Source organism: Acanthopagrus latus, chromosome 8, assembly GCF_904848185.1.
Source record: "Acanthopagrus latus isolate v.2019 chromosome 8, fAcaLat1.1, whole genome shotgun sequence".
NCBI lineage: Eukaryota > Metazoa > Chordata > Actinopteri > Spariformes > Sparidae > Acanthopagrus > Acanthopagrus latus.
In genome coordinates, this window is record NC_051046.1 from 12062442 (window position 1) to 12085121 (window position 22680).

Consider the following 22680-nt stretch of genomic DNA (forward strand, 5'->3'; position numbering starts at 1 on the left):
ATGTTGGCATGGTTGATTCACTTGGCACACAGAGAAGCCACTGTAACAAAGACATGGGCAACACTCAGGTTCAGGTAGGTTGAATGGGTTCACTGTGGGTTTAAATATGTTATGTAAGGACAAATAAAGATGTTTAGGTATTGTAGTTATTTGCAGAGAATGGTTTGTAAACTTTATGAAAGGGCAACTATCTGTCTGTAATGTTTCTGCACTGAAGCTCAGGGGTTTGATCAAATGAAGTTTGAAGTAACTGAGGGTAGAAATCTTCACCTGTGCCCCATGACCATCCAGCCTCCAGAGGAAGTCTTCTGCCTCCTGGACACACATCAGGTTTTACCGGTGATCCAGCTCTACGTGATGCCATCTGTCTTCCTGGTGATTCTGATCCTCGGGCTTCCCCTCAACCTGCTCTCCCTCTGGGTGTTCTTCCACCGCCTGCGGCGCTGGACCCGCAGCACGGTGTTCCTCTTCAACCTGACCCTGGCTGACACCTCGTGGCTGGTGTTCCTGCCCTTCCTCATCCACTACCACCTGGACCACCTGTACTGGAAGCTGGGGCTGGGCCTCTGCACAGGCGTGAGGATGTTCTACCACAACTACTTCTACCTGAGCATCTTCTTCGTCACCTGCGTCAGTGTGGACCGGTACCTGGCCATCGTGCACCCCCTGCGCTCCCTGGTGCTGCTGGGCCGGAGGCAGACCTGCCTGCTGTGCGTGGCGGTGTGGGTGTCCGCCGTTTTCCTCAGCATACCTGTTGCCACCATGAGTATGATCCAGACTTGCCCTGGGAGCAACCGCACTGTCTGTACCCTGTACGTGATGCTGAGTGAGACCAGAGAGAGCCTCCCCTACACCGTCGCCTGCTCCTTCGTCGGGTTCCTCCTCCCGCTGCTCTCCATCTGTTACTGCGGCCTGCACAGCCTCAGGCAGCTGCGCCACCGGCGCGGCCGCCCAGACCCGCACCACAAGCAGCGGCGGCTCCGGCGTGTCCTGAGCACGGCCCTGGTCCTCTTTGCGCTGTTTTACCTGCCCTACCACATGTGCCGCAACGCAGCCATCGTGATGCGGGCAGTGTACCCCGACAGCCCCGCAGCCTGGCAGCCTGCGGACCTGGCCTTCTCCTTGGAGATGTGCTTCTGCGGCCTCATCACCTGCGTCAACCCGCTGTTCAGCTGCTTCATAGGCGGACAGTTCAGGAGGGAGTTTCACGGCGCCTTTGCTCTCATCCTCTCCCAGTGTCCAGGCGCACATGTGGCCTCCAGGATCTCTAAGCGGAGCCGTCAGACGGTGAGGACGAGGCAGGGCATGTCCACCGTCGCTCCTGTGCGCTCAGTGTCTGAAGCCAGCCATAAGGAGCCAAGAGACATTTAAATGGATCATGTTCTCTGTTTAATACTCTGTGTAAAAACACCATGGAGATGTATAGAAAACCTGAGCATGTCCCTTGTTTAATCACTTGTTTTGTCTAAAATGCCGAATGAGATAAATACACGGTATATAACAAAGGTTTCCAGTCTCCTTTGTCTCATTTACTCTCACATCAGCTGAGCTCAGCACAGTCACAGGATGAATGTCAGCAGTTGAAATCTCCAGCCATGTTTGTGGCGACAGAAAACTGACAGTTCAGATGGGAAACCAAGTCATCTGTAGCCGCGTTTGTGGTGACCAAACAAGGTGTTTTTAACGACACCTCTGGACATTTGTAGCCAAGTCTGATGGTAATACTGGGTGTGTTAAACAAGTCTTCGGGACATTTCCAGCTGTGTTTGTGATAATAAAACCAAGTCTTTACTGAGACTTCGGAACGTCTACAGCCCTGTTTGTGGCAACAAAACTGCAGGTTTCTGACAAGACCTCAGGACGTCTGTGGCCATGTGTGGTGTTTTTAAAACAGTCCTCAGAACATTTTCCAGCTGTGTTTGTGGCCAAAAATCGAAGCGGAGGGGAAATCAGATATTTTTGATTGTGACAAAACTGGGTGTTTTTAAACCGGACCTCAGGAAACACTTAGGCAGTTAAAATTTCCAGCTGTGGCAACAAAAAAAAGGATATTTTAACGGGAAATCTAGTCATCTGTAGCCATGTTAGTGGCAGCAAAACCAAGTGTCTGACATCTCCAGCCGTGTTTGTGGCAAGAAACCAGGTTTTTTAATGAGACTTCAGGACATTTCCAACCCTGTTTGTGGTGAGAAACCAGGTTTTTTTACTAAGACTTCAGGACATTTCCAGCCCTGTTTGTGGCGAGAAACCAGGTTTTTTAAATGAGACTTCAGGACATTTCCAGCCGTGTTTGTGGTATCAAACCAGTTGTTTCAAGGAGACTTCAGGACATTTCCAGCTGTGTTTGTGGTACGAAACTAGGTGTTTCAAGAAGACTCGGGTGATGCAACCTAGTGTTTTTAAAACAAAAGACTTCAGGACGTCTATAGCCATGTTTTTTTGATCGCGATACTTAGTGTTCTAAATAAGACCATGAGACATTTCCAGCCTAGTTTATGGTGACAAAACCAGGTGGTTTTAACAAGACCTTCAGACTTCTCTGGTCCTATTCGGGCAGACAAAACTGGCCTTGTGTTTCAAGGAGACCTCTGTACAAAACCATTTTTTTAAAAAAGCCAAAACATAATCTGTTCCGAACCCTAACCAAGTTTTTTCGTGGGTTAGAGTAAGGGGTAAAGATGCAACATAAAAAAATGTGAATTGTTAACTTCTCTGTGGTTTTGCCCTTGCTAGCATGCATTCTGGTGATCGGGCTGGGTCTCCTGAACTTGCTTACACAACACTGCCTCTGTGTGGTTGACTGCATACTGTACTTTACAGTCTGGCTCCACATGCGTGAACAGCATCTTTATTGTGCTCAGTAAAAAAAAAATAAAATAATAATAATAATAATAATAATAATAATATATATATATATATATATATATATATATATATATATATATATATATATATATATATATATATATATATATATATATATATATATATATATATATTAAGAGCCCACAGCTTAATTGGCTTACAGAAAACAGTTCTGGGCACATTTGTCCCTGAAGTTCTAGCAGGTCTTCAAACCCCGAAGGTCAAACTAAATCCCCTAGAAATAGCCGGATGTAGAAGGAGGGTGGTGGTGGTGGAGGAGGAGGAGGAGGGGGAGGGGGAGGAGGGGGGGCTGCTTTGTGGCTGCTGCAGTAAGTGTTCATAAGTGGTCGCAGCTCATATTGAAACCTTTTTCTATACAGTGAGATAAAAGTGAAAGCTGGGAGTTTATGCATTTGTCAGTACTGGTCTGATGAAGAGTTGTGACTGAACGAGAGGAGCAGAGAGGAGCAGGGAGGAGGAGAGAGGAGGGAGGAGAGGAGGAGGGAGGGAGGGAGGAGGGGCGCTGCTCGGAGCTGCTGACAGGTAGATGAGCTGTGAGCTGTCCGCGGTGCTGAAGCCTCCTCCGGCTGCTGCCTCACCGGAGATCCCCATCTCAGATCAGACCGGAGCTCCTCCAAAACCTGCAACCGGCTCAACATCCATAATTTCTTCCCCGCCCCACCTCCATTTCTCCAAGAACACTGAAAAAAAAATCAACTTTTTTTTTTTTAATTTCTCTTTTTTTTGTGGTTGAGTTTTTTTTGTTTTTTTTTTTTTAAATCGCTGACAGGATCTTAAGATGGCACTGCATGGATTAACATTGCGCAAGGCAGAAGCGGACTTATTTGACTGCTGTTGGTTTGTGACTGTGGAAGCAGCCCTTTCAGACTGAACGCTCGCTCCATTTTCCTCCTGATCTTTTTTTTTTCCTCCCCAGGACATCGAGACGTTTTTTTCTCAAAAGACCGAGGCGCGTTATCTGGATTAATACCTTAACAATATGCTCTTTTATGCGGCACTTCCATTTGTTGTAGTGTTATAGAATTTGAAAAAAAGAGAGAAACAGATATGGAGCCAGGACAGGAGAAGGCTCTCCCCACCACTAAAGAGGGACTAAAACAAATCGCAGGGAAGGCCCTCGGGAAGCTGTACAGGTAAGAGAACAAATACACATTTATGCATGTTTTTTGTTTGTTTTTTGGGATCGCAGGGTTACACCTATTTATGAACAAATCAAAGACGGGGGGGAATCCAGATGTTAACATCACACATGAGACGTGCACTGACTTGGAATGCGCTTGTTAGTGAATTACAATGAAGCGAGGGGGGGAAATCTCCTCTTTTCTGAGGAGAATCACGGACAGGAGGCTGGAGGCAGAGTCGTGCGGCCCGAATATTTAAGGATCAGATATATTTCCCTTGAGGATGATCCCCTCCACCAGCAGCTGTGTTTTTTTTTGTTTTTTTTAAATAATTAATGAAACAGAGCGAGTCGTGACACAAGGTCGGAGGATATCTATTACCTTATGTATCCATCTGTATTAATTCAAGATCGATGGACTTCAATTCAATTGACTTGCTTTATTCTTCACACTGTCACCAGCACCTTAAAAACTGATAAGTGACTGAAAAACAGTTTATGAAGATCAGAGGATGCAGAGGAGCAGCTTGTCAGGGGTATATACAATTGATGTATGTGTTAATTCTCATCAGAAATGTGAATAAAAAGGTTGAATAAAAATAGATTATAACTCAAATCACCTTCTTTTACATAACACACCTATTCTAGGTGACCATTTGTGCGGAAACACGTCATATTCGTTTGTGTTTCTTGGTCTTAAAATGGCTCTCAGGTGTTGAACTTGATTCCGAGCTGCCACACAGGAACGTGACTCAAAGCTGTGAAGGAAGGAAGGGGGAAAAAAAAATCAGTTCATTCATTTCAGCTGTAGCAGGCCTGTTACTGCTCTGGACGAGGCCTTCACATCTCATTCCTATGCTCGTCAGGTGAACCCTACATTTCTTTGCGCAAAAATTCAAGCAAGAGCCGGAGCAAGAAAATAAAAGGCACATTTATGAGAGCTAATTAAAAAAAATAATGAATAAATAAAAAGGCGCTAAATTAAGTCTAAACAACGGCGATGCTTGGTATTGCTGCAATGCGGTATTAAGGTCATTTACTCTTCGTTTGCCAACGAGCCTTTCTCTGACAGGAACCTGGAGAAATCAGCAGGGAACGAAAAGGAAGAAAAAGAAAGACATTATAAAATAAAAAGATAAAGTCGAGGCCTGTCGCTGTAAGAGCAGCGAGCGGAGGATGAAAGCCAGTTTCCCCCTCTGCAGAATAACGATGCCGATAACCTGTGAGAGGCGTGCGAATACCAATACACGAGATTATTCAGGTGATTTCTGAACGTTTTCCAGCAGGAAATCAACGAAATCTCACGTTTGTTTGTTTTTTTTTTTTGTTTTTTATTCCTTCTTCCTTCTTCTTAAAAAAAAACAAAAAACAAAACAGCTGAATGTGCAGGATGTTTAATTTCACACACCGACACAAATGTTTTTTTTTAAAAATTCGAACCTAAAAAAAAAAAAAAACGAGCATGTGATGGGCTTGTCGTGCAGGAGGCTGGAGAAGAAGCAGCAGACAGGTGAGCAGATCGAGCTGACGGAGGATGGCAGGCCGTCGGCGGAGCAGGAGCGGAAGGCGCCGCTGTGCGACTGCACGTGCTTCGGCGCCCCGCGCAGGTACATCATCGCGATGCTCAGCGGCCTCGGCTTCTGCATCTCCTTCGGCATCCGGTGTAACTTGGGTGTGGCCATCGTCAGCATGGTCAATAACCACACCGTCCACGAGAACGGCAAGATCATCATCAAAGAGGTGCCCGCAGACTCCGCCCCGTTATACACCCCCGCACATCGAGCCACCGCACGTTCGATTTGATTGCGTGATGCAGCCTATACGGGGTTTGGTTAAACACATATTAGAGAACAAAACAGATTAGTTATTGTTATTTATAAATTGTGTTTCAGGTGTTGGGCCTGTGAATTATAGTGAGTAGAGTCACATTTGTGTTATTATGGCTGCAATATTCCTTAAAAAAAATCAGTTTATTTTGTGCTTAATAAGTAACTGCAAATGATTCTAAAGCATGAAGTCAAATACATATCTTTGTGACGTTATTTTCCACTGACACACTTTGATAAAAAAAAAAAAAAAAAAAACATTTCAAAGAATATGTCTCACCATTCTCCCCCCACACTGGAAAAGTCCCTGAAATGTGTGTTTATTTGTGTGTGTCTGAAAGAAAGCAGTATTCAACTGGGACCCAGAGACAGTGGGGATGATCCATGGCTCCTTCTTCTGGGGCTACATTGTCACCCAGATTCCAGGAGGGTATATATCCTCCAGACTGGCTGCTAACAGGTAATAAAACCCCGAGGGTGTCCATATCTCTGAATATGTTAGACATGTTTTCTATTTCTAATTTCCAGTGTGAATGTGGGTGTGATATTTGTGCCATCCATCCAGTCAGTCAGTGCCTGTCGTGGTTAGAATAGAGGAGTCTGACCTTACAGCAGATAAACTGGGGATTTGGCTGATGCCCACCAGGCGTGCCTCCTCATGTTAATGAGCTCCCATGGGACCGACATGTCTAATCCTTTATGTTCAGAGGCATGGCAACCACCTCAGCCAAAGCCCTGTGTGAAATGTGGTTCTGAGTAATGATTGCAGTATAATTTCAATGAGCGCATGGCACGTGATTTCACCAGCAACTGATTAGTCAGCCACAGTTGGACAAAAGGGAGGAGAAGGAAACGTGCAACAAAGGGGAAGAAGTCCTTTAAAAAAAAAAAAAAAAAAATCACATTATGACCAACACAACTGTCAGAGGATCATGCACATGTATTTACAGGAGGAGACAGAGGTCGCAGTATTAGTCCTCGTGCATCAGTGTGATCAGATTGTTCAATTTTTCATGAGGGAAATGGAGCCTAAATAAGATGCAAATCTTTGAAGAGCTTCATCATGCCAAGTCAGCTGAGCCCACTGACGCCTTCTGCTGCAAACACCTCCTGTCCTCGCTCCCCTGGAAACTGAGAGCGTGTGTGTGTGTGTGTGTATGTGTGTGCGCACGCGCCATCCAATTAGGATTGATTTATCTTCCTCATCTACGTTTATTCTTCCAGTATAGTAACTCCTAACACTGTTGTAGGGCATTTTGAATGTATCAATCCATTTAAAGGGTTCGGAAGTTGATCCATATTTGCACCATGTTTCACCACGTTGAATGAGATGATCTTGTTTCTGATGATATTCTGACAAATAATCCCAACACGCTGTTTATCATCCAGAGTTTTTGGGGCTGCCATCGTGCTGACATCCACCCTGAACATGTTCATTCCCTCTGCCGCCCGGGTGCACTACGGATGTGTCATCTTTGTGAGGATATTACAAGGGCTGGTGGAGGTACTGATGCACAGTTTGCACATCACATCCTGACCTTTTACGAGACTCAAAACTGATCCTTCATTATCAGGCTGAAGGCTGAACTCGACCCCTAATGAAATTGTGCTGACATTCATGTGTTTGACCACGTTTTTACGGACGTTTTCTCGGCTTTCTGTTTGAATGGAGCCCATTGTGTCCAAACTCTATTCACGATACTGTACGCAATCGTCTGATTGGTCTGCAAACAGCAACAAAACCCTGAATATCAGGGCTTATGTGTGTTGGTTTAGCTGGCCGAAACAGCTCCATGTTCACATAGAAACGTGGAACAAAAGAGATAAAAACCACTTGATGCGGGCGGCTCCCACCGCTCGACAGAAAGGGAAAGATTTCAGAGAGCGATGCTTTTATGAGACTGAAGGTCATCCTCTTTTGTTATTTTGTTTTGCTGCATACTGCCGCTTCAATAGCAGCTCAGGAGCACCGCGTGCGAGAGAGAGCGAGACAGAGCAAGCGAGCCGCCTGCGTTCAGCACCCATCGACTTATTACTGCAAATTAAACATTAGCATTTCAGGGTGTCTCCCACTGCAAGCCCCAGCAATTTGTGTCTATCAATAGTTGATTGTATGCCACTTAGTGTGTAATGAAGATTTAATGGGAGCAATTCAGTTTTTTTTTTTTTCACGAACTGGGTAGTCAGCCTGAATTTGCACTGACTCACACCTAACTCATTAGTCTCTATTAGAAAGGTCAGCTGCAATTCATGTCGGTTTGTTTGTTATTAACTGCAATTTGTCTTGTTTGTCTTCGGCAAATGAGATCAGACTGCGTCAATCAAGCAGAATACCTTCACCTGTAAATCCTGATGACAGAAAGCGAGGACATGGTTGTAAAATGTGTGGATGATTTTTTTAAAAAATCTGACAACTTAGAGGAAGGTTATTGAGATAAGTCATACTGAAAGTGAATGGGAACGATCCTCATGTTGTTCACACTGTGGCTGTAATGTTTCGTCACCATGCAGGGAGTGACTTATCCAGCCTGCCACGGGATCTGGAGCAAATGGGCCCCGCCGCTGGAGAGAAGTCGTCTGGCAACCATCTCCTTCTGTGGTACAAAATCTACCTCACACAGTCACACGGCTCGTTAGCGTCACGTACATGTTACTCATCATTTTTCCCTTGTGCAGGTTTAAAATGACAAAATATTGCTCCCCAAATAGTGCCTGAACATGTTTGTCACCAAACACTGGGACACCACCGCTCTCTGAATTAGCGGCCCGGATCAAATTCTGCTCAGTCATGATGTTCTGTCTTGTTCAGGATCCTACGCTGGTGCGGTGATAGCCATGCCTCTGGCTGGGATCCTGGTCCAGTACACAGGATGGTCCTCTGTCTTCTACGTGTACGGTGAGTCACAATGTTGAATATATAACCTGTGACATTTCTGCATCAAAATGTCTAAAAAGAGACCCTGGTTGTATACTTTGTTGAGCTGTGCACTTAGATTATCACAAATGTTTGTAATAATAATAATAATAATAATAATAATAATAATAATAATAATAATAATAATAATAATAATAATAATAATAATAATAATAATAACAATAACAATAATATAAACTTAATTTTATTAGCACTTTTCTAAACCAAGTTTGCTTTACAAAAGAAAGTAAGTAAAAATGATAAAATAAATAACATCAAATACAAAGATATATATGTATGCATGCATGCATATATGTATGTATGTATGTATGTATGTATGTATATAAAAATACAGTATAAATAAGAACAAGATATTCAAACCCAGAGAAAGCCTTATTTTGATTCAGGTGGCAATAACTTCTGGGAGAGAGAGAATAAAGAAGGAATCAGTGTGACTAAACATAACGTGAATCAAAGGGTGAAACATGATCCCGTCCATTAACATTTCTGTCCGAGTCATGCAGATGGATTTTCATTGACAAAGGTGGCTGTTTAACAGTGAGGACAACCCAGCCCGTGATCTGACGTCTCTGACATCATTTGTTTTTTTGTCACGATTAAGAGACTCCTACAGGCAGAAATGACACGCTGTGCGTTCAAAGTGAGACAGTAGAGAGTTTTAAAAGAAGAGAACAACAGAATCTCATACTTTCAAATGAAAAGTTGAGCCTTGGTCTGGTATAACCAACAACTTATGGTGGCTAATGCAAGCTTTTGTATGCAAGAAATGTTTGTGTTGTATTTATTTCATCTGTAATTGTCTCTTGTTGCCACAGTGGTCCGATTAAACATAGAGTTTTCCAGTTTTAATTTCACTTAAGGTTCTTTAACGTCGTAAAATCTTATATCTTATTCGTCAGTCCTCACTGACAGTATCATATATTGTTGGGATCATGACAATAAAATAGTGAGGAAATGTAATATGCCTAATAAGGTTCACGTTCAAGGGTAGGAATAGTCTTTTTGAATTTTTTTGTGACGTCAATCAACTTCAAACTGGAAAAAAAACACGTCCATATACATAAATATTAAAGATTACATTTCATGAATATTTCACTTTTTTTTTTTTTTAAACAAATAAACAAAATGACAAAATCGCTCTCACCTTAGGCAAAGTACTTCTGTTGCCTAAACCTAGCCCCAGACTGGATGCGATCCCTGGATTCTGGTGTGACAGTCCTCAACTTTGTCATTGTTAAGATATTTGACGTTTTAGTCATTAGAAGAAATCTCAGATGAAGACAGTCGAGCTCAGAGTCACAAAAACTATATAAAATGTGTGTCAATGTACACAAATCCTGTACATTTTCTTGCCTGCTGTGACAGTATGTTGTGATTATTCTGCATCACCTTGTTTCATCATTAAAGCTGTTAAATGATATCAATCAACATATCTGGTATCTCTGAACACTTGGGGATTTTCACTAGAATTTGAAATAAAGCTCTGCGGGTCTGAACAATGTGCTGTCATGACTGAAATGTTTGATTCCTGACATCCCTCATGATGTGCTCAGGATGCTTTGGGATATTTTGGTACATGTTCTGGATCTTGGTGTCCTACGAGAGCCCGGCGGAGCACCCGACCATCACTGACGAGGAGCGCCGGTACATCGAGGAGAGCATCGGTGAAAGTGCCCAGCTGATGGGTGCAATGGAAGTGAGTTTTCCATCTTAAATCCCTTGATTCATGTCACCACACCAGGTGCTGTGTGTGCAGCTGATTCTCTTTTTTGATTTGAACAGAAATTCAAGACCCCGTGGAGGAAGTTCTTCACCTCCATGCCTGTCTATGCAATCATTGTGGCCAACTTCTGCAGGAGCTGGACCTTTTATCTGCTCCTCATCAGCCAGCCTGCATACTTTGAAGAGGTGTTTGGCTTCGAAATCAGCAAGGTAAATAGATACATTGGAATGGATGCTGTCTGCCGTAAAGATATATTTCAGCGCCATCTGATCCAATGTTCAAGATTACAAACTGAGGACATCTTGGATATGAATTGCTCAAGTTCTGTGTTAAGTTTAATTTGCAAAGAATTATACATTCGAATTATCACCAGAATTTGAGGCTCCCTCGGCTGTACGATGCTTCATAGCATCTGCTTCCAGTAAAAAAATGCTGTAAAAACCACTTAACAAAGAGATGGTGAACATAATGAGGAACTGTTCAGAGCTGTACCAGAAATTTCCATCAGGAGTTTAGTACAGAACAAAAACAGTGCTATATATAAGTGGACATTTGACTTAGATACATCTTGTGAACAGAAACAATATGTTTAAAATGGTGATGAGACTCACGGTTGTGCTCACAACCTCCATTGATGCAGATCAGTTGTTGCAGGTTTGCAAATTGTCATTAGATTCAGCTTGAAGTTTATAGTTTGTATTTGTTAGTGGTATGAGGGAAATCTCCCAGCATGCACCAGACTCATAGAGTCTCATTTAATGTGGTCCTGCTTCGTAGCAGCAGTTTACTACGTGTTCAATATGTGTTCCCTACTGTTTACACAATTACTCTGTTGTATTGTCAGTTATTAAGAGCAAAATATAGTTAGTTTTATAGTGTTTCACATCAGTATCACATCATCACCTGAGAAGTTTATGGTTGTAACAAAATATTGTCACACTATTACGACTTACAAATTCATCTGATTTTAAGAAGGAGCTTCTGTTGTTGTAGCAATATACTATTTGTTGTAACATCAAACATTTAACATAAAAACTTGATGATTTAATTTTAGAACATAAAACACTTCACATTATAACATGCTAACTTCTATTGTTATAAATTGAAACCGTGAAAACATTTCATTTTATTGTTTAATGTTTTACAGTGTGTTAAAACAATGAATCATATGTTATAACATAAAATATTGTGTGTTATATCAAGAAGATTTCACATTATGACAACATACATGTTAGAAAAACTAACTTCTCTTTTTGTAACATGAAAAGTTAAAACAACATAATATGTTACATCATGATTACTATGATAACTTATGTGATTAAAACATGAAACCTTTCATGTTAAAACCTGATTATAAGGCATTAAAATATCTTGTTATATGTGAAATGTTGGTGACACTTAACAATAAGGGTAATTAATATGTGTATTAATCATTTGCTTTTATTGCATTACTAGACGCTAATTTACTATTGGTTAATAATTATTATTGCGTTAACTATTTTCAATTAACATACCCTTATTGTAAATTGAAAAAACTGTTTTATGTAAAAACACTGAATGTACATGCTATAACAAGAATAGTTTCTTGTTATGACATTAAACGTTTGAATTTCGTAATAATGTGAAAACATCTTGTTATAACAATTAACTTTTCATGGTATAACAAGATAGATGTCATTAGTCTTTTTCCAGTGAAACAATATGTTTCTATAACATAAAGTGAAGTGACTGACCTATTACAGTTCTTAATAAAAGGCAGGATAGAAATCTTTCTGAGCCTTTTTTTTTTTTTTTTTTACAAAACATGGATTAATCCTAATCCTTTGAAACAATCGTTCACTCCTTTAACAAAATTTAAACTGTGATTGACTTGAAACAAAAGGTATTACTCATGGTTTGGTCTTTTTCTGCTCTCACTGTCTGTAAGACAAAGCAACAGATTCCTTTGAATCTCAGAATTTTCCAATTGAGAGTGCGAAGCATGAATCAAGCCGGTCTGGCAGGTGTAATTCAGCCTCCGGACGGGCCGCTGTGATTCGAGCAGGTGAATCATTGCTCGGATGTGCTGCTGGAGTCAGAGGTTGAAGTGGACGCAGAGATTGGCTGTGAGACTTTTGTTATGACAGTCTCTTTGTGGTTGTCACATTTGCTTCAGACAGGTGTTTGATGGTTTTTCAGGTTGGAATAGTGTCAGCGCTGCCTCACTTGGTCATGACCATCATCGTGCCCTTGGGGGGCCAGTTAGCGGACTACCTGCGGATGCACAACATCATGTCCACCACCATGGTCCGGAAAATCATGAACTGTGGAGGTGAGGATGGATATTCATGTCTCAGTCTGTTATCATAATACTGCAGAAGTATTCCTTATTACTTACTCGTGTTTTGTTGTTTCCAGGGTTCGGTATGGAGGCCACTCTCTTATTAGTCGTGGGTTATTCTCACAGTAAGGGGGTGGCCATCTCTTTCTTAGTTCTGGCGGTGGGTTTTAGCGGATTTGCAATATCAGGTGAGTCTCCAAACAATGGATTCTACTTCAAATTCAGATTATTGTGCCACTCATAAGAGCACACAACTCAGTAAATGAATTCCTTGTTGCTGCAGGTTTCAACGTCAACCATCTAGACATCGCCCCTCGCTACGCCAGCATCCTCATGGGCATATCCAATGGTGTCGGGACCCTGTCAGGGATGGTCTGCCCTCTAATAGTGGGAGCCATGACGAAGCACAAGGTGAGTCATCTTTATATATATACAGGGATGTGAATGTTACTTTTAAACCCTCTGATTGTGAGTTTTTTTATTTTTTTATTACTGATTTCAAAGTCACAGTGAGTCAGCAGATGACGCATCTTTAGCGTCACTACTGTGATGTCACAGAGGATGTGGGCAGGATTTAAAGTGAATTCTACAGATTTTATTGGATTACGCGAAAGTGGTTGTGTCTTTGCCGAAAAATGCTTGTTATGGAATTGTGGTGTGCAAAAGCCCATCAAGGTGAGGCCTTGCTGTCCCAACAGTGGAGTTTTTAGCCCTTAAAGCCTTTAGTGTCGGGTAAGAGTGAAACTGAACTGCTCAGAAACAACGTCTGTGGATTATCTTGAGAAACCAGGTCACGATTTATGGAAAGAGACATTGTCGTTTGGCATTTTGAGCACCGCAAGCTGAGTACCATCGAGTACATCTTGAAGACGCTCTACGGCCAATATCTCCAAAGCCTGGCAACTCACACAATCTAGGTTGATAAATAGCACTACAGGTTTATCATTTTTGACTTAGTGGTGAAATGTCCCTTTATCGCATCACAAAGGCCTCTGAGAAGTGACTCAGCCTGGCTTACAACTGTTTTCTGTCTCCAGACTCGAGAAGAGTGGCAGTACGTCTTCCTCATCGCCTCCCTGGTGCATTATGGTGGCGTGGTGTTCTATGGCATCTTCGCGTCCGGGGAGAAACAGCCGTGGGCTGACCCCGAGGAAACCAGCGATGAGAAATGCGGCTTCATCGACGAAGACGAGCTGGCTGAGGAGACCGGCGACATCACGCAGGGTTACGGCGCCATGGGCGGTCCGGCCAAGAGCTATGGGGCCACCGCACAGCTCAACGGAGGTTGGGTGCAGGACTGGGATAAGACGGAGGAGTACGTGCAGGAGCCGGTGGGAAAGATTTATTCTGAGCGCGGCTACTCTTAAACCAGACAGCTGCGGTGAGTCTGCGTGCAGACACAGACTCGCCGCATCACAGATTGCACAAATAAGCATCATCTTAGATATTTAAATCCATTCTGTGTATTCAAGTAAAAAAACGGTTACTAGTTTCAAAAAGCCAGTGTAAAGAAATAGTTCATTGCAATGCAGAACAATCGTCATTAGATCTCACACGTGTCTCATCACATCTACCTACTGTAGGGCTTCACTACACAGAGAGCAGCTGCAAAGACAACTGCAGGCCTATGTTGTACTCCTTAGGCACCCAAACCTCATCAATCTACTTGAACAACATGAGCCAGACGACACTGCAGTTGACCATCATATAGGGTCTTTCTCTGAAATACCACTCTGATTGCACTGAAACTATAAGTATTCAAAAACAAGATTCTATTCTGTTTCTCAAATGTGTTTTATGTACTGTATATACCTGTATACTGTTTCTGTGAGACTATTGTGGATTTTGGGTCGTTGATCTGTGTTAACATTACTATAAAAGGCCATATTTTTCATGGACAGTACCTTTTCAGGGAGATGTCTGCTTGCAAAAAAGGCCTTCTTCTTTCTCAAGCGAGGGGGCCTATAATACACTATGACAAAAATAGCGTGAGTGAAGTGGAAACCGTAGACTTTTAGTGTGTGTTTGTTGCATGAATTTGCTCAGATCAATGTTTCAGATGCAGCCGCCGCCTCACAAGTCATTGATAGTCCTCATTCAGCCTGCTGCTTCGTTCTTAGATAAGTGTCTTCTGCCATAATAGATGATAAAAGCAAACTCTCATAATCAGGTTTTCCAGTCGTGATGTGAGACAAATCAAAAAAGTTTCGGAGGCGGTTGCTCAGAAGACATTTTTATTGATGTTTGGTGTGCACTGCAATAAATTCTGTGTACCAGCCACCACCCATCACACTCTGTTTTGTAATGTAACGCTGGCTTGTTGTATCTAACTGTAATTGTTTTGGAGTCATGTGATGATCAACATTAAGGTGTGTGTTTTAACAAATTACTAGTGTCTGGAGAATCCAGCTTTAGTGCTCATGATGCAGGACGTATTGTTGCATTTTGACAGCGGGGAATGCAGTACTGTATGTGAACAACCAGGTTTTTTTTTTTCGTGATCTCTTGGTGTTTCTCGGTTGTTCTCATCGTCACCAAAAGTACTTTATTGACACTTTGATATTGTCACGTTAGAGTGGACCACATGAATTAATATAGATGGCTCTTCCACCTGACTTTATTTGCTCTTTGAACACTTTTTCTTCATTTGCTGTATGGAATCTGCAAGGATGTTTTAAAAAAATAATATATGAATATATAAGAATGTTTAACATGACCAAAAGATGCTATTACGGCTTTGTGCCTGAGATTTATGTAAAACAGATTAAATGTGATTTTATGGCTTCTAATATTGTGTTTAATGAAGAGGTATGTTGATGTCAAAAAGTGTTATAAAAAAAAAAATACTCATATCATTTTATATAAACAAACAACCAAAAGTCACGCTTTTGTCGTTCTTAGTCATCTTTTCAGTGTGTGCGCCGCTGTGGTGTGAGAGACTGGAGGCAGACCGGCTAACCAGTTAAACACCTTCTCCAAATCAGCATCATGCATCTCCTGTTCTCCCCACGTTCCTCATTAGTAAATCAATGGCTGAGGTCTCTGGAGTCCAGGGCAGAGTATCGAACCTGGTGGCTTGGTAATTGGTAAAAGAAGAGAAAACAGCAACACTAATGCTATTACCAGCGTTTACATACCCGCAAACCTGGATCATTGTCTGTCTTCCCAAACAGTCCTGACTTTAATATGCAGTGTAAAAATCTGCCGCAAAGGTGTCGTGTCAGCGCGTAAAGGTGTGATGAACCTATTAAATCTCACAGCAGCAGCTCACCCTTTTCTGATCTGTGCAGAGGAAGAGAAACATCGGCAGCACGGCTGTAAAAAGAAATACATTCCAGAATGTTGAACAGTGGGTTATCAAACAAATTCTTGTTTTCCCTCAGTGTGTCCTCCTCCGCACGACTGAGGAGAAACAGTGTAACATTCAACACATTCACCTATTGACCCACAGCTCCTGCATTAAATCTACTCACGTGACAAATCAATACTGTTTAACTCTGCTGGGCTTTTAGAACAGCAATGCTCCTGGTGAAAGTTTAAATTCAGAATAATAGTTGGTGACAACAAAGGTCAGAAGACCTTTGCAGTTATCGCTTTATTTCCTGGTTATTAATATTTCATGTTTGAGAGGAGTACAACAAACAAAATTGCAGCATTAATGCGTTCATGGTGATTACATTCAGCACACAGTTCATTTAAATTTGGATTAAATCCCTAATGTAACTGGAGTGCAGCTGGAGACTTTAGATTTTGATATTTGGGGGTGAGATAGTGGAGCTAGGGTGACACGCAAGGTGGTCACGCGCTAAAGCATGCCGTATATTTTACACCATACAAATTCACCATTATTCACGAAATGTACGTCATGCTGTATTGATGAAGACTCTTAACTAGCGATTGAGACCATAAAATCATTTGGGAATTGTTTACTGATGTTGCAGATCAAGTGAGAAGCAGAATCATTTTCTCATGAGCTTAAATAAAAATCGGACATCTTTCTGAAACCAGTGGTCGCCCCCCTGTTGGCCATTAGAAATAATGCTGTTTTAAAGCAGCTCCACACTGGCTTCACTTGTCAGACCCGGAGGCCACTTCCACTATTTATATAGTCCGTGATAACAGTCATGAGTCATGAGAGAGCTGGTGGAGGTCGGGTGACTCACAGTTGAATCTGAAGTCAGATGAGCACACAGCGAACAGTGAAGGTGATGCTGCCTTCTGCGGCGCCTCCGTGCTGCTCTGCTGTGTTTCCGACACATCGCTCTGTAGGCCGACGAGCTGCCTCACATCAGCGAGGTGGTGAATAATTCAGGGAAAATGGCGTCCATCCCTCCACAAGCATTGCTGTAAAGCTCCAGACAAATCAAAGACCAGGATGACTGTGCCTTTCAGCCTCTGCAGGGTGGGAATGACTCACATGGAGCAGATTTAGAATGTGACACCAACATGATAAAAAAAACAAGTCTTAAAAGCTTCTTGAAGGTCCTCATTACGCTGGAGATGTGACCTACTGGCGGCCATCAAGTGTGGTTTGTTTCCCAACTTCTTCTGACTGCGTGATAGGTGAAAAAGTGTGCAGGAGAATCTTGCAAATGACGCCCTGCTAACCTGAGACGAAATGATAGACAGGCATGAAGTCAGCTGGGGTGGGTGTTAGGGTGTTGACCATCGTGTTGGTGCACATGATGGACAGTCTGAATCAATTTAATGTGCAGCCGCAGCGTTGAGTCTACGGTAGTCTGTGTTGACTGATGCTTCGATCACAGGAAGCGGCTCCGTGTCTGAAACACTTCCTGCAGCAGCAGTGGCAGCAATTACAATAAATCTCAGCCTCTCCTCCGATTACCCGCCCAGCTGAGGAGGGAAACCATTAACGCTCGACGCCGCCTGCCCCTCAGTGCACATGTTAATTTGACAGAAACACAATTGTGCCACCAGCCACGTGGAACATGTTTTCTCATGCCTAACCAGCCGTCGTGGTCATGGCTGTTGATCCGGTGACGCGCCTGTTGGGGCGCTCGGTAATTGGACAGAATCTGGATGTCGACATTTCATTCATACTGTAGAAAACTTCTTCACCAGCCTCCCACCCTCTGTGTTTTGTCTTTTTTCTTTTTTTTTTTTGCAGCATCTCAGTCTTAGTTATTGAGACGCTGTTGGCGTTGTTTGTATAATTATGAGGGTGAGGGAAGGGGGAGATTGAGAAGTCGTCAGTATGTGGGGCAGGTGCAGTTTGGCTCCTGGGGGACTGTAATGGGATGAGGCCCAGCCAGAATGAGTGTTTGATGACGGGGTTGCACTCCTCCCCTGGGATGCTGCCTGCATGCAATTATCCTCCTGATCCTTCCTCTCTCCTCTTCTTAAGTCTGCAGCCCAAACTGTACACAGCCATTTCTCTGCACTGTCGCCGGAATATATCCTTTAACTTACAATCTTAAAATTCAGCTCCCTCATGTGTTAAAAAGATCCAGTAATTATAACCCAAAAATTTCAAAGCAGCGCTGGAGTAATTACTGTTTTATGACACCCTCCAGCATGACATTACACCAGCTCCGGGCAATTGAATTTACAAACTCCTCCTTCTCCTCCCTTGATAATTGCTTTATTAATGGAGAGCTTGGCACCCTGAATCAGTCTGTCTTACACGTAATAACATTATATGTCTCTGCTCTCCTCCCTCTCACACATACTTTTTTTTCAAAGATGTTTCTAAAATGACTCCCCTCATGATTTTATTTTTTTAAAAGATCCTCTTTTCTCAATGAGCTTCTGCTTTAGAAGAAAAACACCCCCTCCCCTCTGTGATATGCAAATGGCGTCCACTGTGAAACATCTCCATCTTGTTTAGCTCTGTGTGCTATCATTGTTTTTTCTTTTTCTTTCTTTTTTTTTTTATCTGTGCATACTTATCCAAGCTCACTGGAACATTTATAAGCACTGAGCTAGATTTGATCTCCGTCGCGGCGATGAAAGGAGAGATGCTGTACATTTTTTAAGACCTGCGAGGATTGTATCGTCCACCATCAAAAGAAGACGAGGCAGATTGCTACATCCAATTGTTTTTCCGTCCACAGAGCTGGTTTCCTTGCATGTGAGGTAATCTATCACAGGTCCTTCCACTTCCCCTCCCCCACATCACACTGACGGCTTCATACCCTCCTCTCCACAGCACGCTCATATCGTGCTCCTATCTTGCACACAGACAAAGGACGAGAGGCTGATAAGATTTTACAAGATACCAGCACTGCGTCGCTTTGGGATCTGAATGAAAGGACGACAGAAAGACGATAACAAAGCTGCTACTTATCATTTTGGTCTCCTGCACATCATCTTTTTTCTTTTACATGAAAAAAATTGACATTCCACTACCACCAAACCGATACAGCTGATAGCGATTTACACATTTTATTCATCGTTAGACTGGCCTCCAAATGAATCAATTAACCCTTTGGCCTATGTAACGCCAGAAATCGGTCATCACAGTTTCCAAGATCCTCAAGTGATGTCATCAAGTGTCTTTAAGATAAATGAAAGATAATTAAAGGCTAATTCCAAATGCTTTACGTGTTAAAGTGTGTTTACAGGTCCAAGATCAGCTCATGTGTGAAAAAAATGGCATAAAGCTTTTTGTGGCTCCTGAGGAAGCTACATGCAACCTGATAACCTGCCTCCAGTGATGTCAGTCAGTGGCTACGTTGCATTGTGGGTAACGTAGGTAAAACATGGTGCCTATATAACCCACAATACAGAAGGACATTTATCAGATAACATGCAGCTTTCTCTGGAACTATAAAATGATTTATACTACTTGCTTTCACATATGAGGTATTACTCCTCCAGACCTTTAAACACATTTTAATTAGTAAAATTGGTGACATTACCCTTTAATATGATAAGTTACAAGAAGGAAAAGCAGCAAATGTTCACATTTAAGAAGGTTAAATAAGAACTGATCATTCAAATTGTTACAGATTTGTTTTGTGTGCACCCATTAAGCTCTACTTTCCTTCTTTCTGTCACCAAGATGAGCAGCAGCCAGTCTGTTTCAGCCCTCTCCCTCTCCCCATGTGCCAAAACACAGCAGTGTTTCTGCAACCACAGCACCCCACTGGAGCGTCTGACGGTGCAGTTTTCATGGACAATGTGAATTTCTTTCATCTTGTTCTTCTGCAGGAAACATCAAACCTGTCCCTTTCATAATAAAGCATCCGTCTCCCCCTCACAGCATCACTGCCTCGGTCCCTCTCCTTGTGTGCATGCTCGATGATGGCGGCCAATGATCATCAGCGTCTCTCCGAGTGGGACACAGGTGTGTGGAGGGGGCCCTCCCGCCTCTGTGATCCGTCACCGGGGCCAGACAAGAGCAGGGCTGGAGCGGCTTAGGCACGTGCCGAGGGAGGGCTCTACTCCTCCCCTCCTCCACCCCCCCCCCCCCTCTGAGGACTCCCCTATTCACAGCACCAGATGGGGGCTGGAGCTGAGTTTTAATGAATGCTATCCTTCACGACCCGCAGAACAACAGTCGCCCCCAGCACGTCTCACTGCAGTTTGTTGCCCCACGCTGACACACAACAATAATAGACCGGACAGAAGGAGGAACATGATGCGAGAGGAGGAAATACAGTGCGTTTCATTTATAATTTAACATCCAGAAAATTATAATCTTGCAAACGTATTCCCACAAACACTAAACTCGCTGTTGAAGAGATTTAGCTGCTACCTCAGCTGACACGTCTAGAAGCCAAGCAAACATCACACATTTAAAGTGGGTTGGTAATAGATGAAATGGGGCTGTGTGGATCTCCTGCTGTTTGAAGTGATACAATAACACAGCCCTGTAATTTCGCCGTGCAGGTTAAGAGGAGAGGGCAATTTGTTCACATTTAAGAGTCAAAAGTGCTGGTAAATAGCTGCTTCATGTAAGCGGGGCTGTCTCAATGCTCAATTTAAATCCAAATAACACAGCTCTCTGTCAGAAGATTCTTTGTCATAAGACTGACAACAATGGGCTTTCCTTTTTTATTATCAGTTGTCAGACATGTGGGTAATTTTCCGTATAAATAGTGGGTAAACATGTTTTCATTCATTGCACATAAGAGGCAGGAATAGGTCTAAATTGTAGGCTTCTCATTCGGAGTCAGACAGTAACACATCTGATTATCACCATGGCTGCTTTACCCACTCTGCCAGTTATGTGTAAAGCTGTGAAGAAGAGCGAGAAACACAAAATCTAGCAATTAAAAAAAAAAAAAAAACCTGTCAAAAGCCAAAATGATAATGTGCTGCTTGGTAACACGCAGAGGATGCAAAAAAAATCCTCATTAGTTTACTGAATAAACTCTAGAAATGCCTCTGGATTCGTCCATGCCTGTCTGGCTAAAATCTGATCTAACACACGTACAATAACAATGTAAAGCTTGCATATATTTTTTTTAACACAAAAGCAGGTGAGAGCCGCTCAATCAGGGCTGGTTTCCATCCAGCCAGATGCATATGTTCTTCATTGGGTAGAAATAAATTGGTTGTGTACACGCCGCCCCTTACTCAGTGACCCTTGTCTGTCTCTGCGTGGATTGCTTTCACGGCGTGTTAAACGAGCCGTGGTGGTGTTGGTGTCTCCCTGCACATGCTCTCTAATCCGCTGTCTGCCAGAGTTATGTCACACACCAGCTATTGTGGAGGGTTTGATTGAAGATGGCTGATCTGACTAACTGATCCCTCACCGTAGAGGTGCTCTGACACATGGGCGATGTGTGAATTGGCAGTCAGGTCACATGACTGGCGTTAGGCCAATCACAATTTTTAGAGTCAGACCCGAGTGTGGCTTTGTGGCGAAAAAAGGCAATACTGACAGATGGTGTGTGAGAGACTGAAAAGATTTTAGGTGTGTACAGTTAGAGAAGGGGTAAACTGGATCACATTATGCTTTTCCTTTCGCTGCTTATTGACATTTTTTCTGCAGCTTGTTGTCCTTTAAAACAATTTATCATCAAACTCATCTCTCTCTGCATGTCTGCACAATCTGGAGACAATGTTCAGACTATTTTTTTCTTTTCAGGACCTCATAAATCACTGCTACAGAATGATATTAAAAACACCACATCCAGAATTATTTGGTCGTAAGGTGGAATTTACGATGATAAATGCAGCCTTGAATCCCCGGAGACCAATTTATAATGTGTAAGCTATTCAATGCCTGACAATTACTTTAAGTTGAATTCAGTCAGCTCACGTGCTTCGACCATCTGTCCAAACCCTGTAGGCTGGGAATGTATAACAAATATCCAATTGTATTGAGAAAAAAAAAAACAATATAAAAATAACTAATAATAAAAGCAGCATGGAGAAAAATTGCATTAAAAAAATTACTGGGAAAGAAACAAGCCCTTGCCATTTACTTTAAGGCTTACCCGGCCAGTAAACATCTTCAGGATGTTATTACATTCTAATTTTTCCATCCTAAATAAATCCAGTATGTTGTGTTTCTGATTCTACCTTAGTGTGCGTTTTACAAATTAAATTACATTTCACAAGTTGAGGAAAAATACAGATAATCAGTCAATAATTTGAATGTTACTGACACCTCATTGAAGTGCTGGGCAATGTTTATCAGTTGTGTGAGACTGGCTTTTGTTACTAATGCTGATGTAAAACCTGAGTTTTGGTATATATACAGAATACAGAATAATTTACTTTTAGTAAACGTTCCTTATGTTCTTGAATGCTGCCTAAACCCTAGGCAACTGTAGAAGTTTGCCTGAATAAAGTGTAGTCTCAAATTGGAAACGTTAATAAAACTGTGTGAACAGAAGTAAAGACGAATACTAATCTGAGCAGACACTTGATGTCAACTTTCAGTCATTTACAGTA

General features: G+C 42.4%; 2 protein-coding genes across 2 annotated transcripts; both read left to right on the forward strand.

Moving 5' to 3' along the window:
* Positions 1-46: 46 nt before the first annotated feature.
* On the forward strand, positions 47-1507 carry LOC119024117 (P2Y purinoceptor 6-like). The gene is made up of 2 exons (XM_037106590.1): positions 47-74; positions 292-1507. The coding sequence occupies exons 1-2, from the start codon at positions 54-56 to the stop codon at positions 1369-1371; spliced, it is 1101 nt and encodes a 366-aa protein (XP_036962485.1). The 5' UTR covers positions 47-53; the 3' UTR covers positions 1372-1507.
* Positions 1508-3400: 1893 nt separating this feature from the next.
* On the forward strand, positions 3401-15693 carry LOC119024116 (vesicular glutamate transporter 2.1-like). The gene is made up of 12 exons (XM_037106589.1): positions 3401-4019; positions 5491-5746; positions 6174-6292; positions 7222-7336; positions 8344-8431; positions 8642-8728; positions 10321-10463; positions 10550-10699; positions 12669-12801; positions 12888-12998; positions 13094-13221; positions 13848-15693. The coding sequence occupies exons 1-12, from the start codon at positions 3934-3936 to the stop codon at positions 14175-14177; spliced, it is 1746 nt and encodes a 581-aa protein (XP_036962484.1). The 5' UTR covers positions 3401-3933; the 3' UTR covers positions 14178-15693.
* Positions 15694-22680: the final 6987 nt, after the last annotated feature.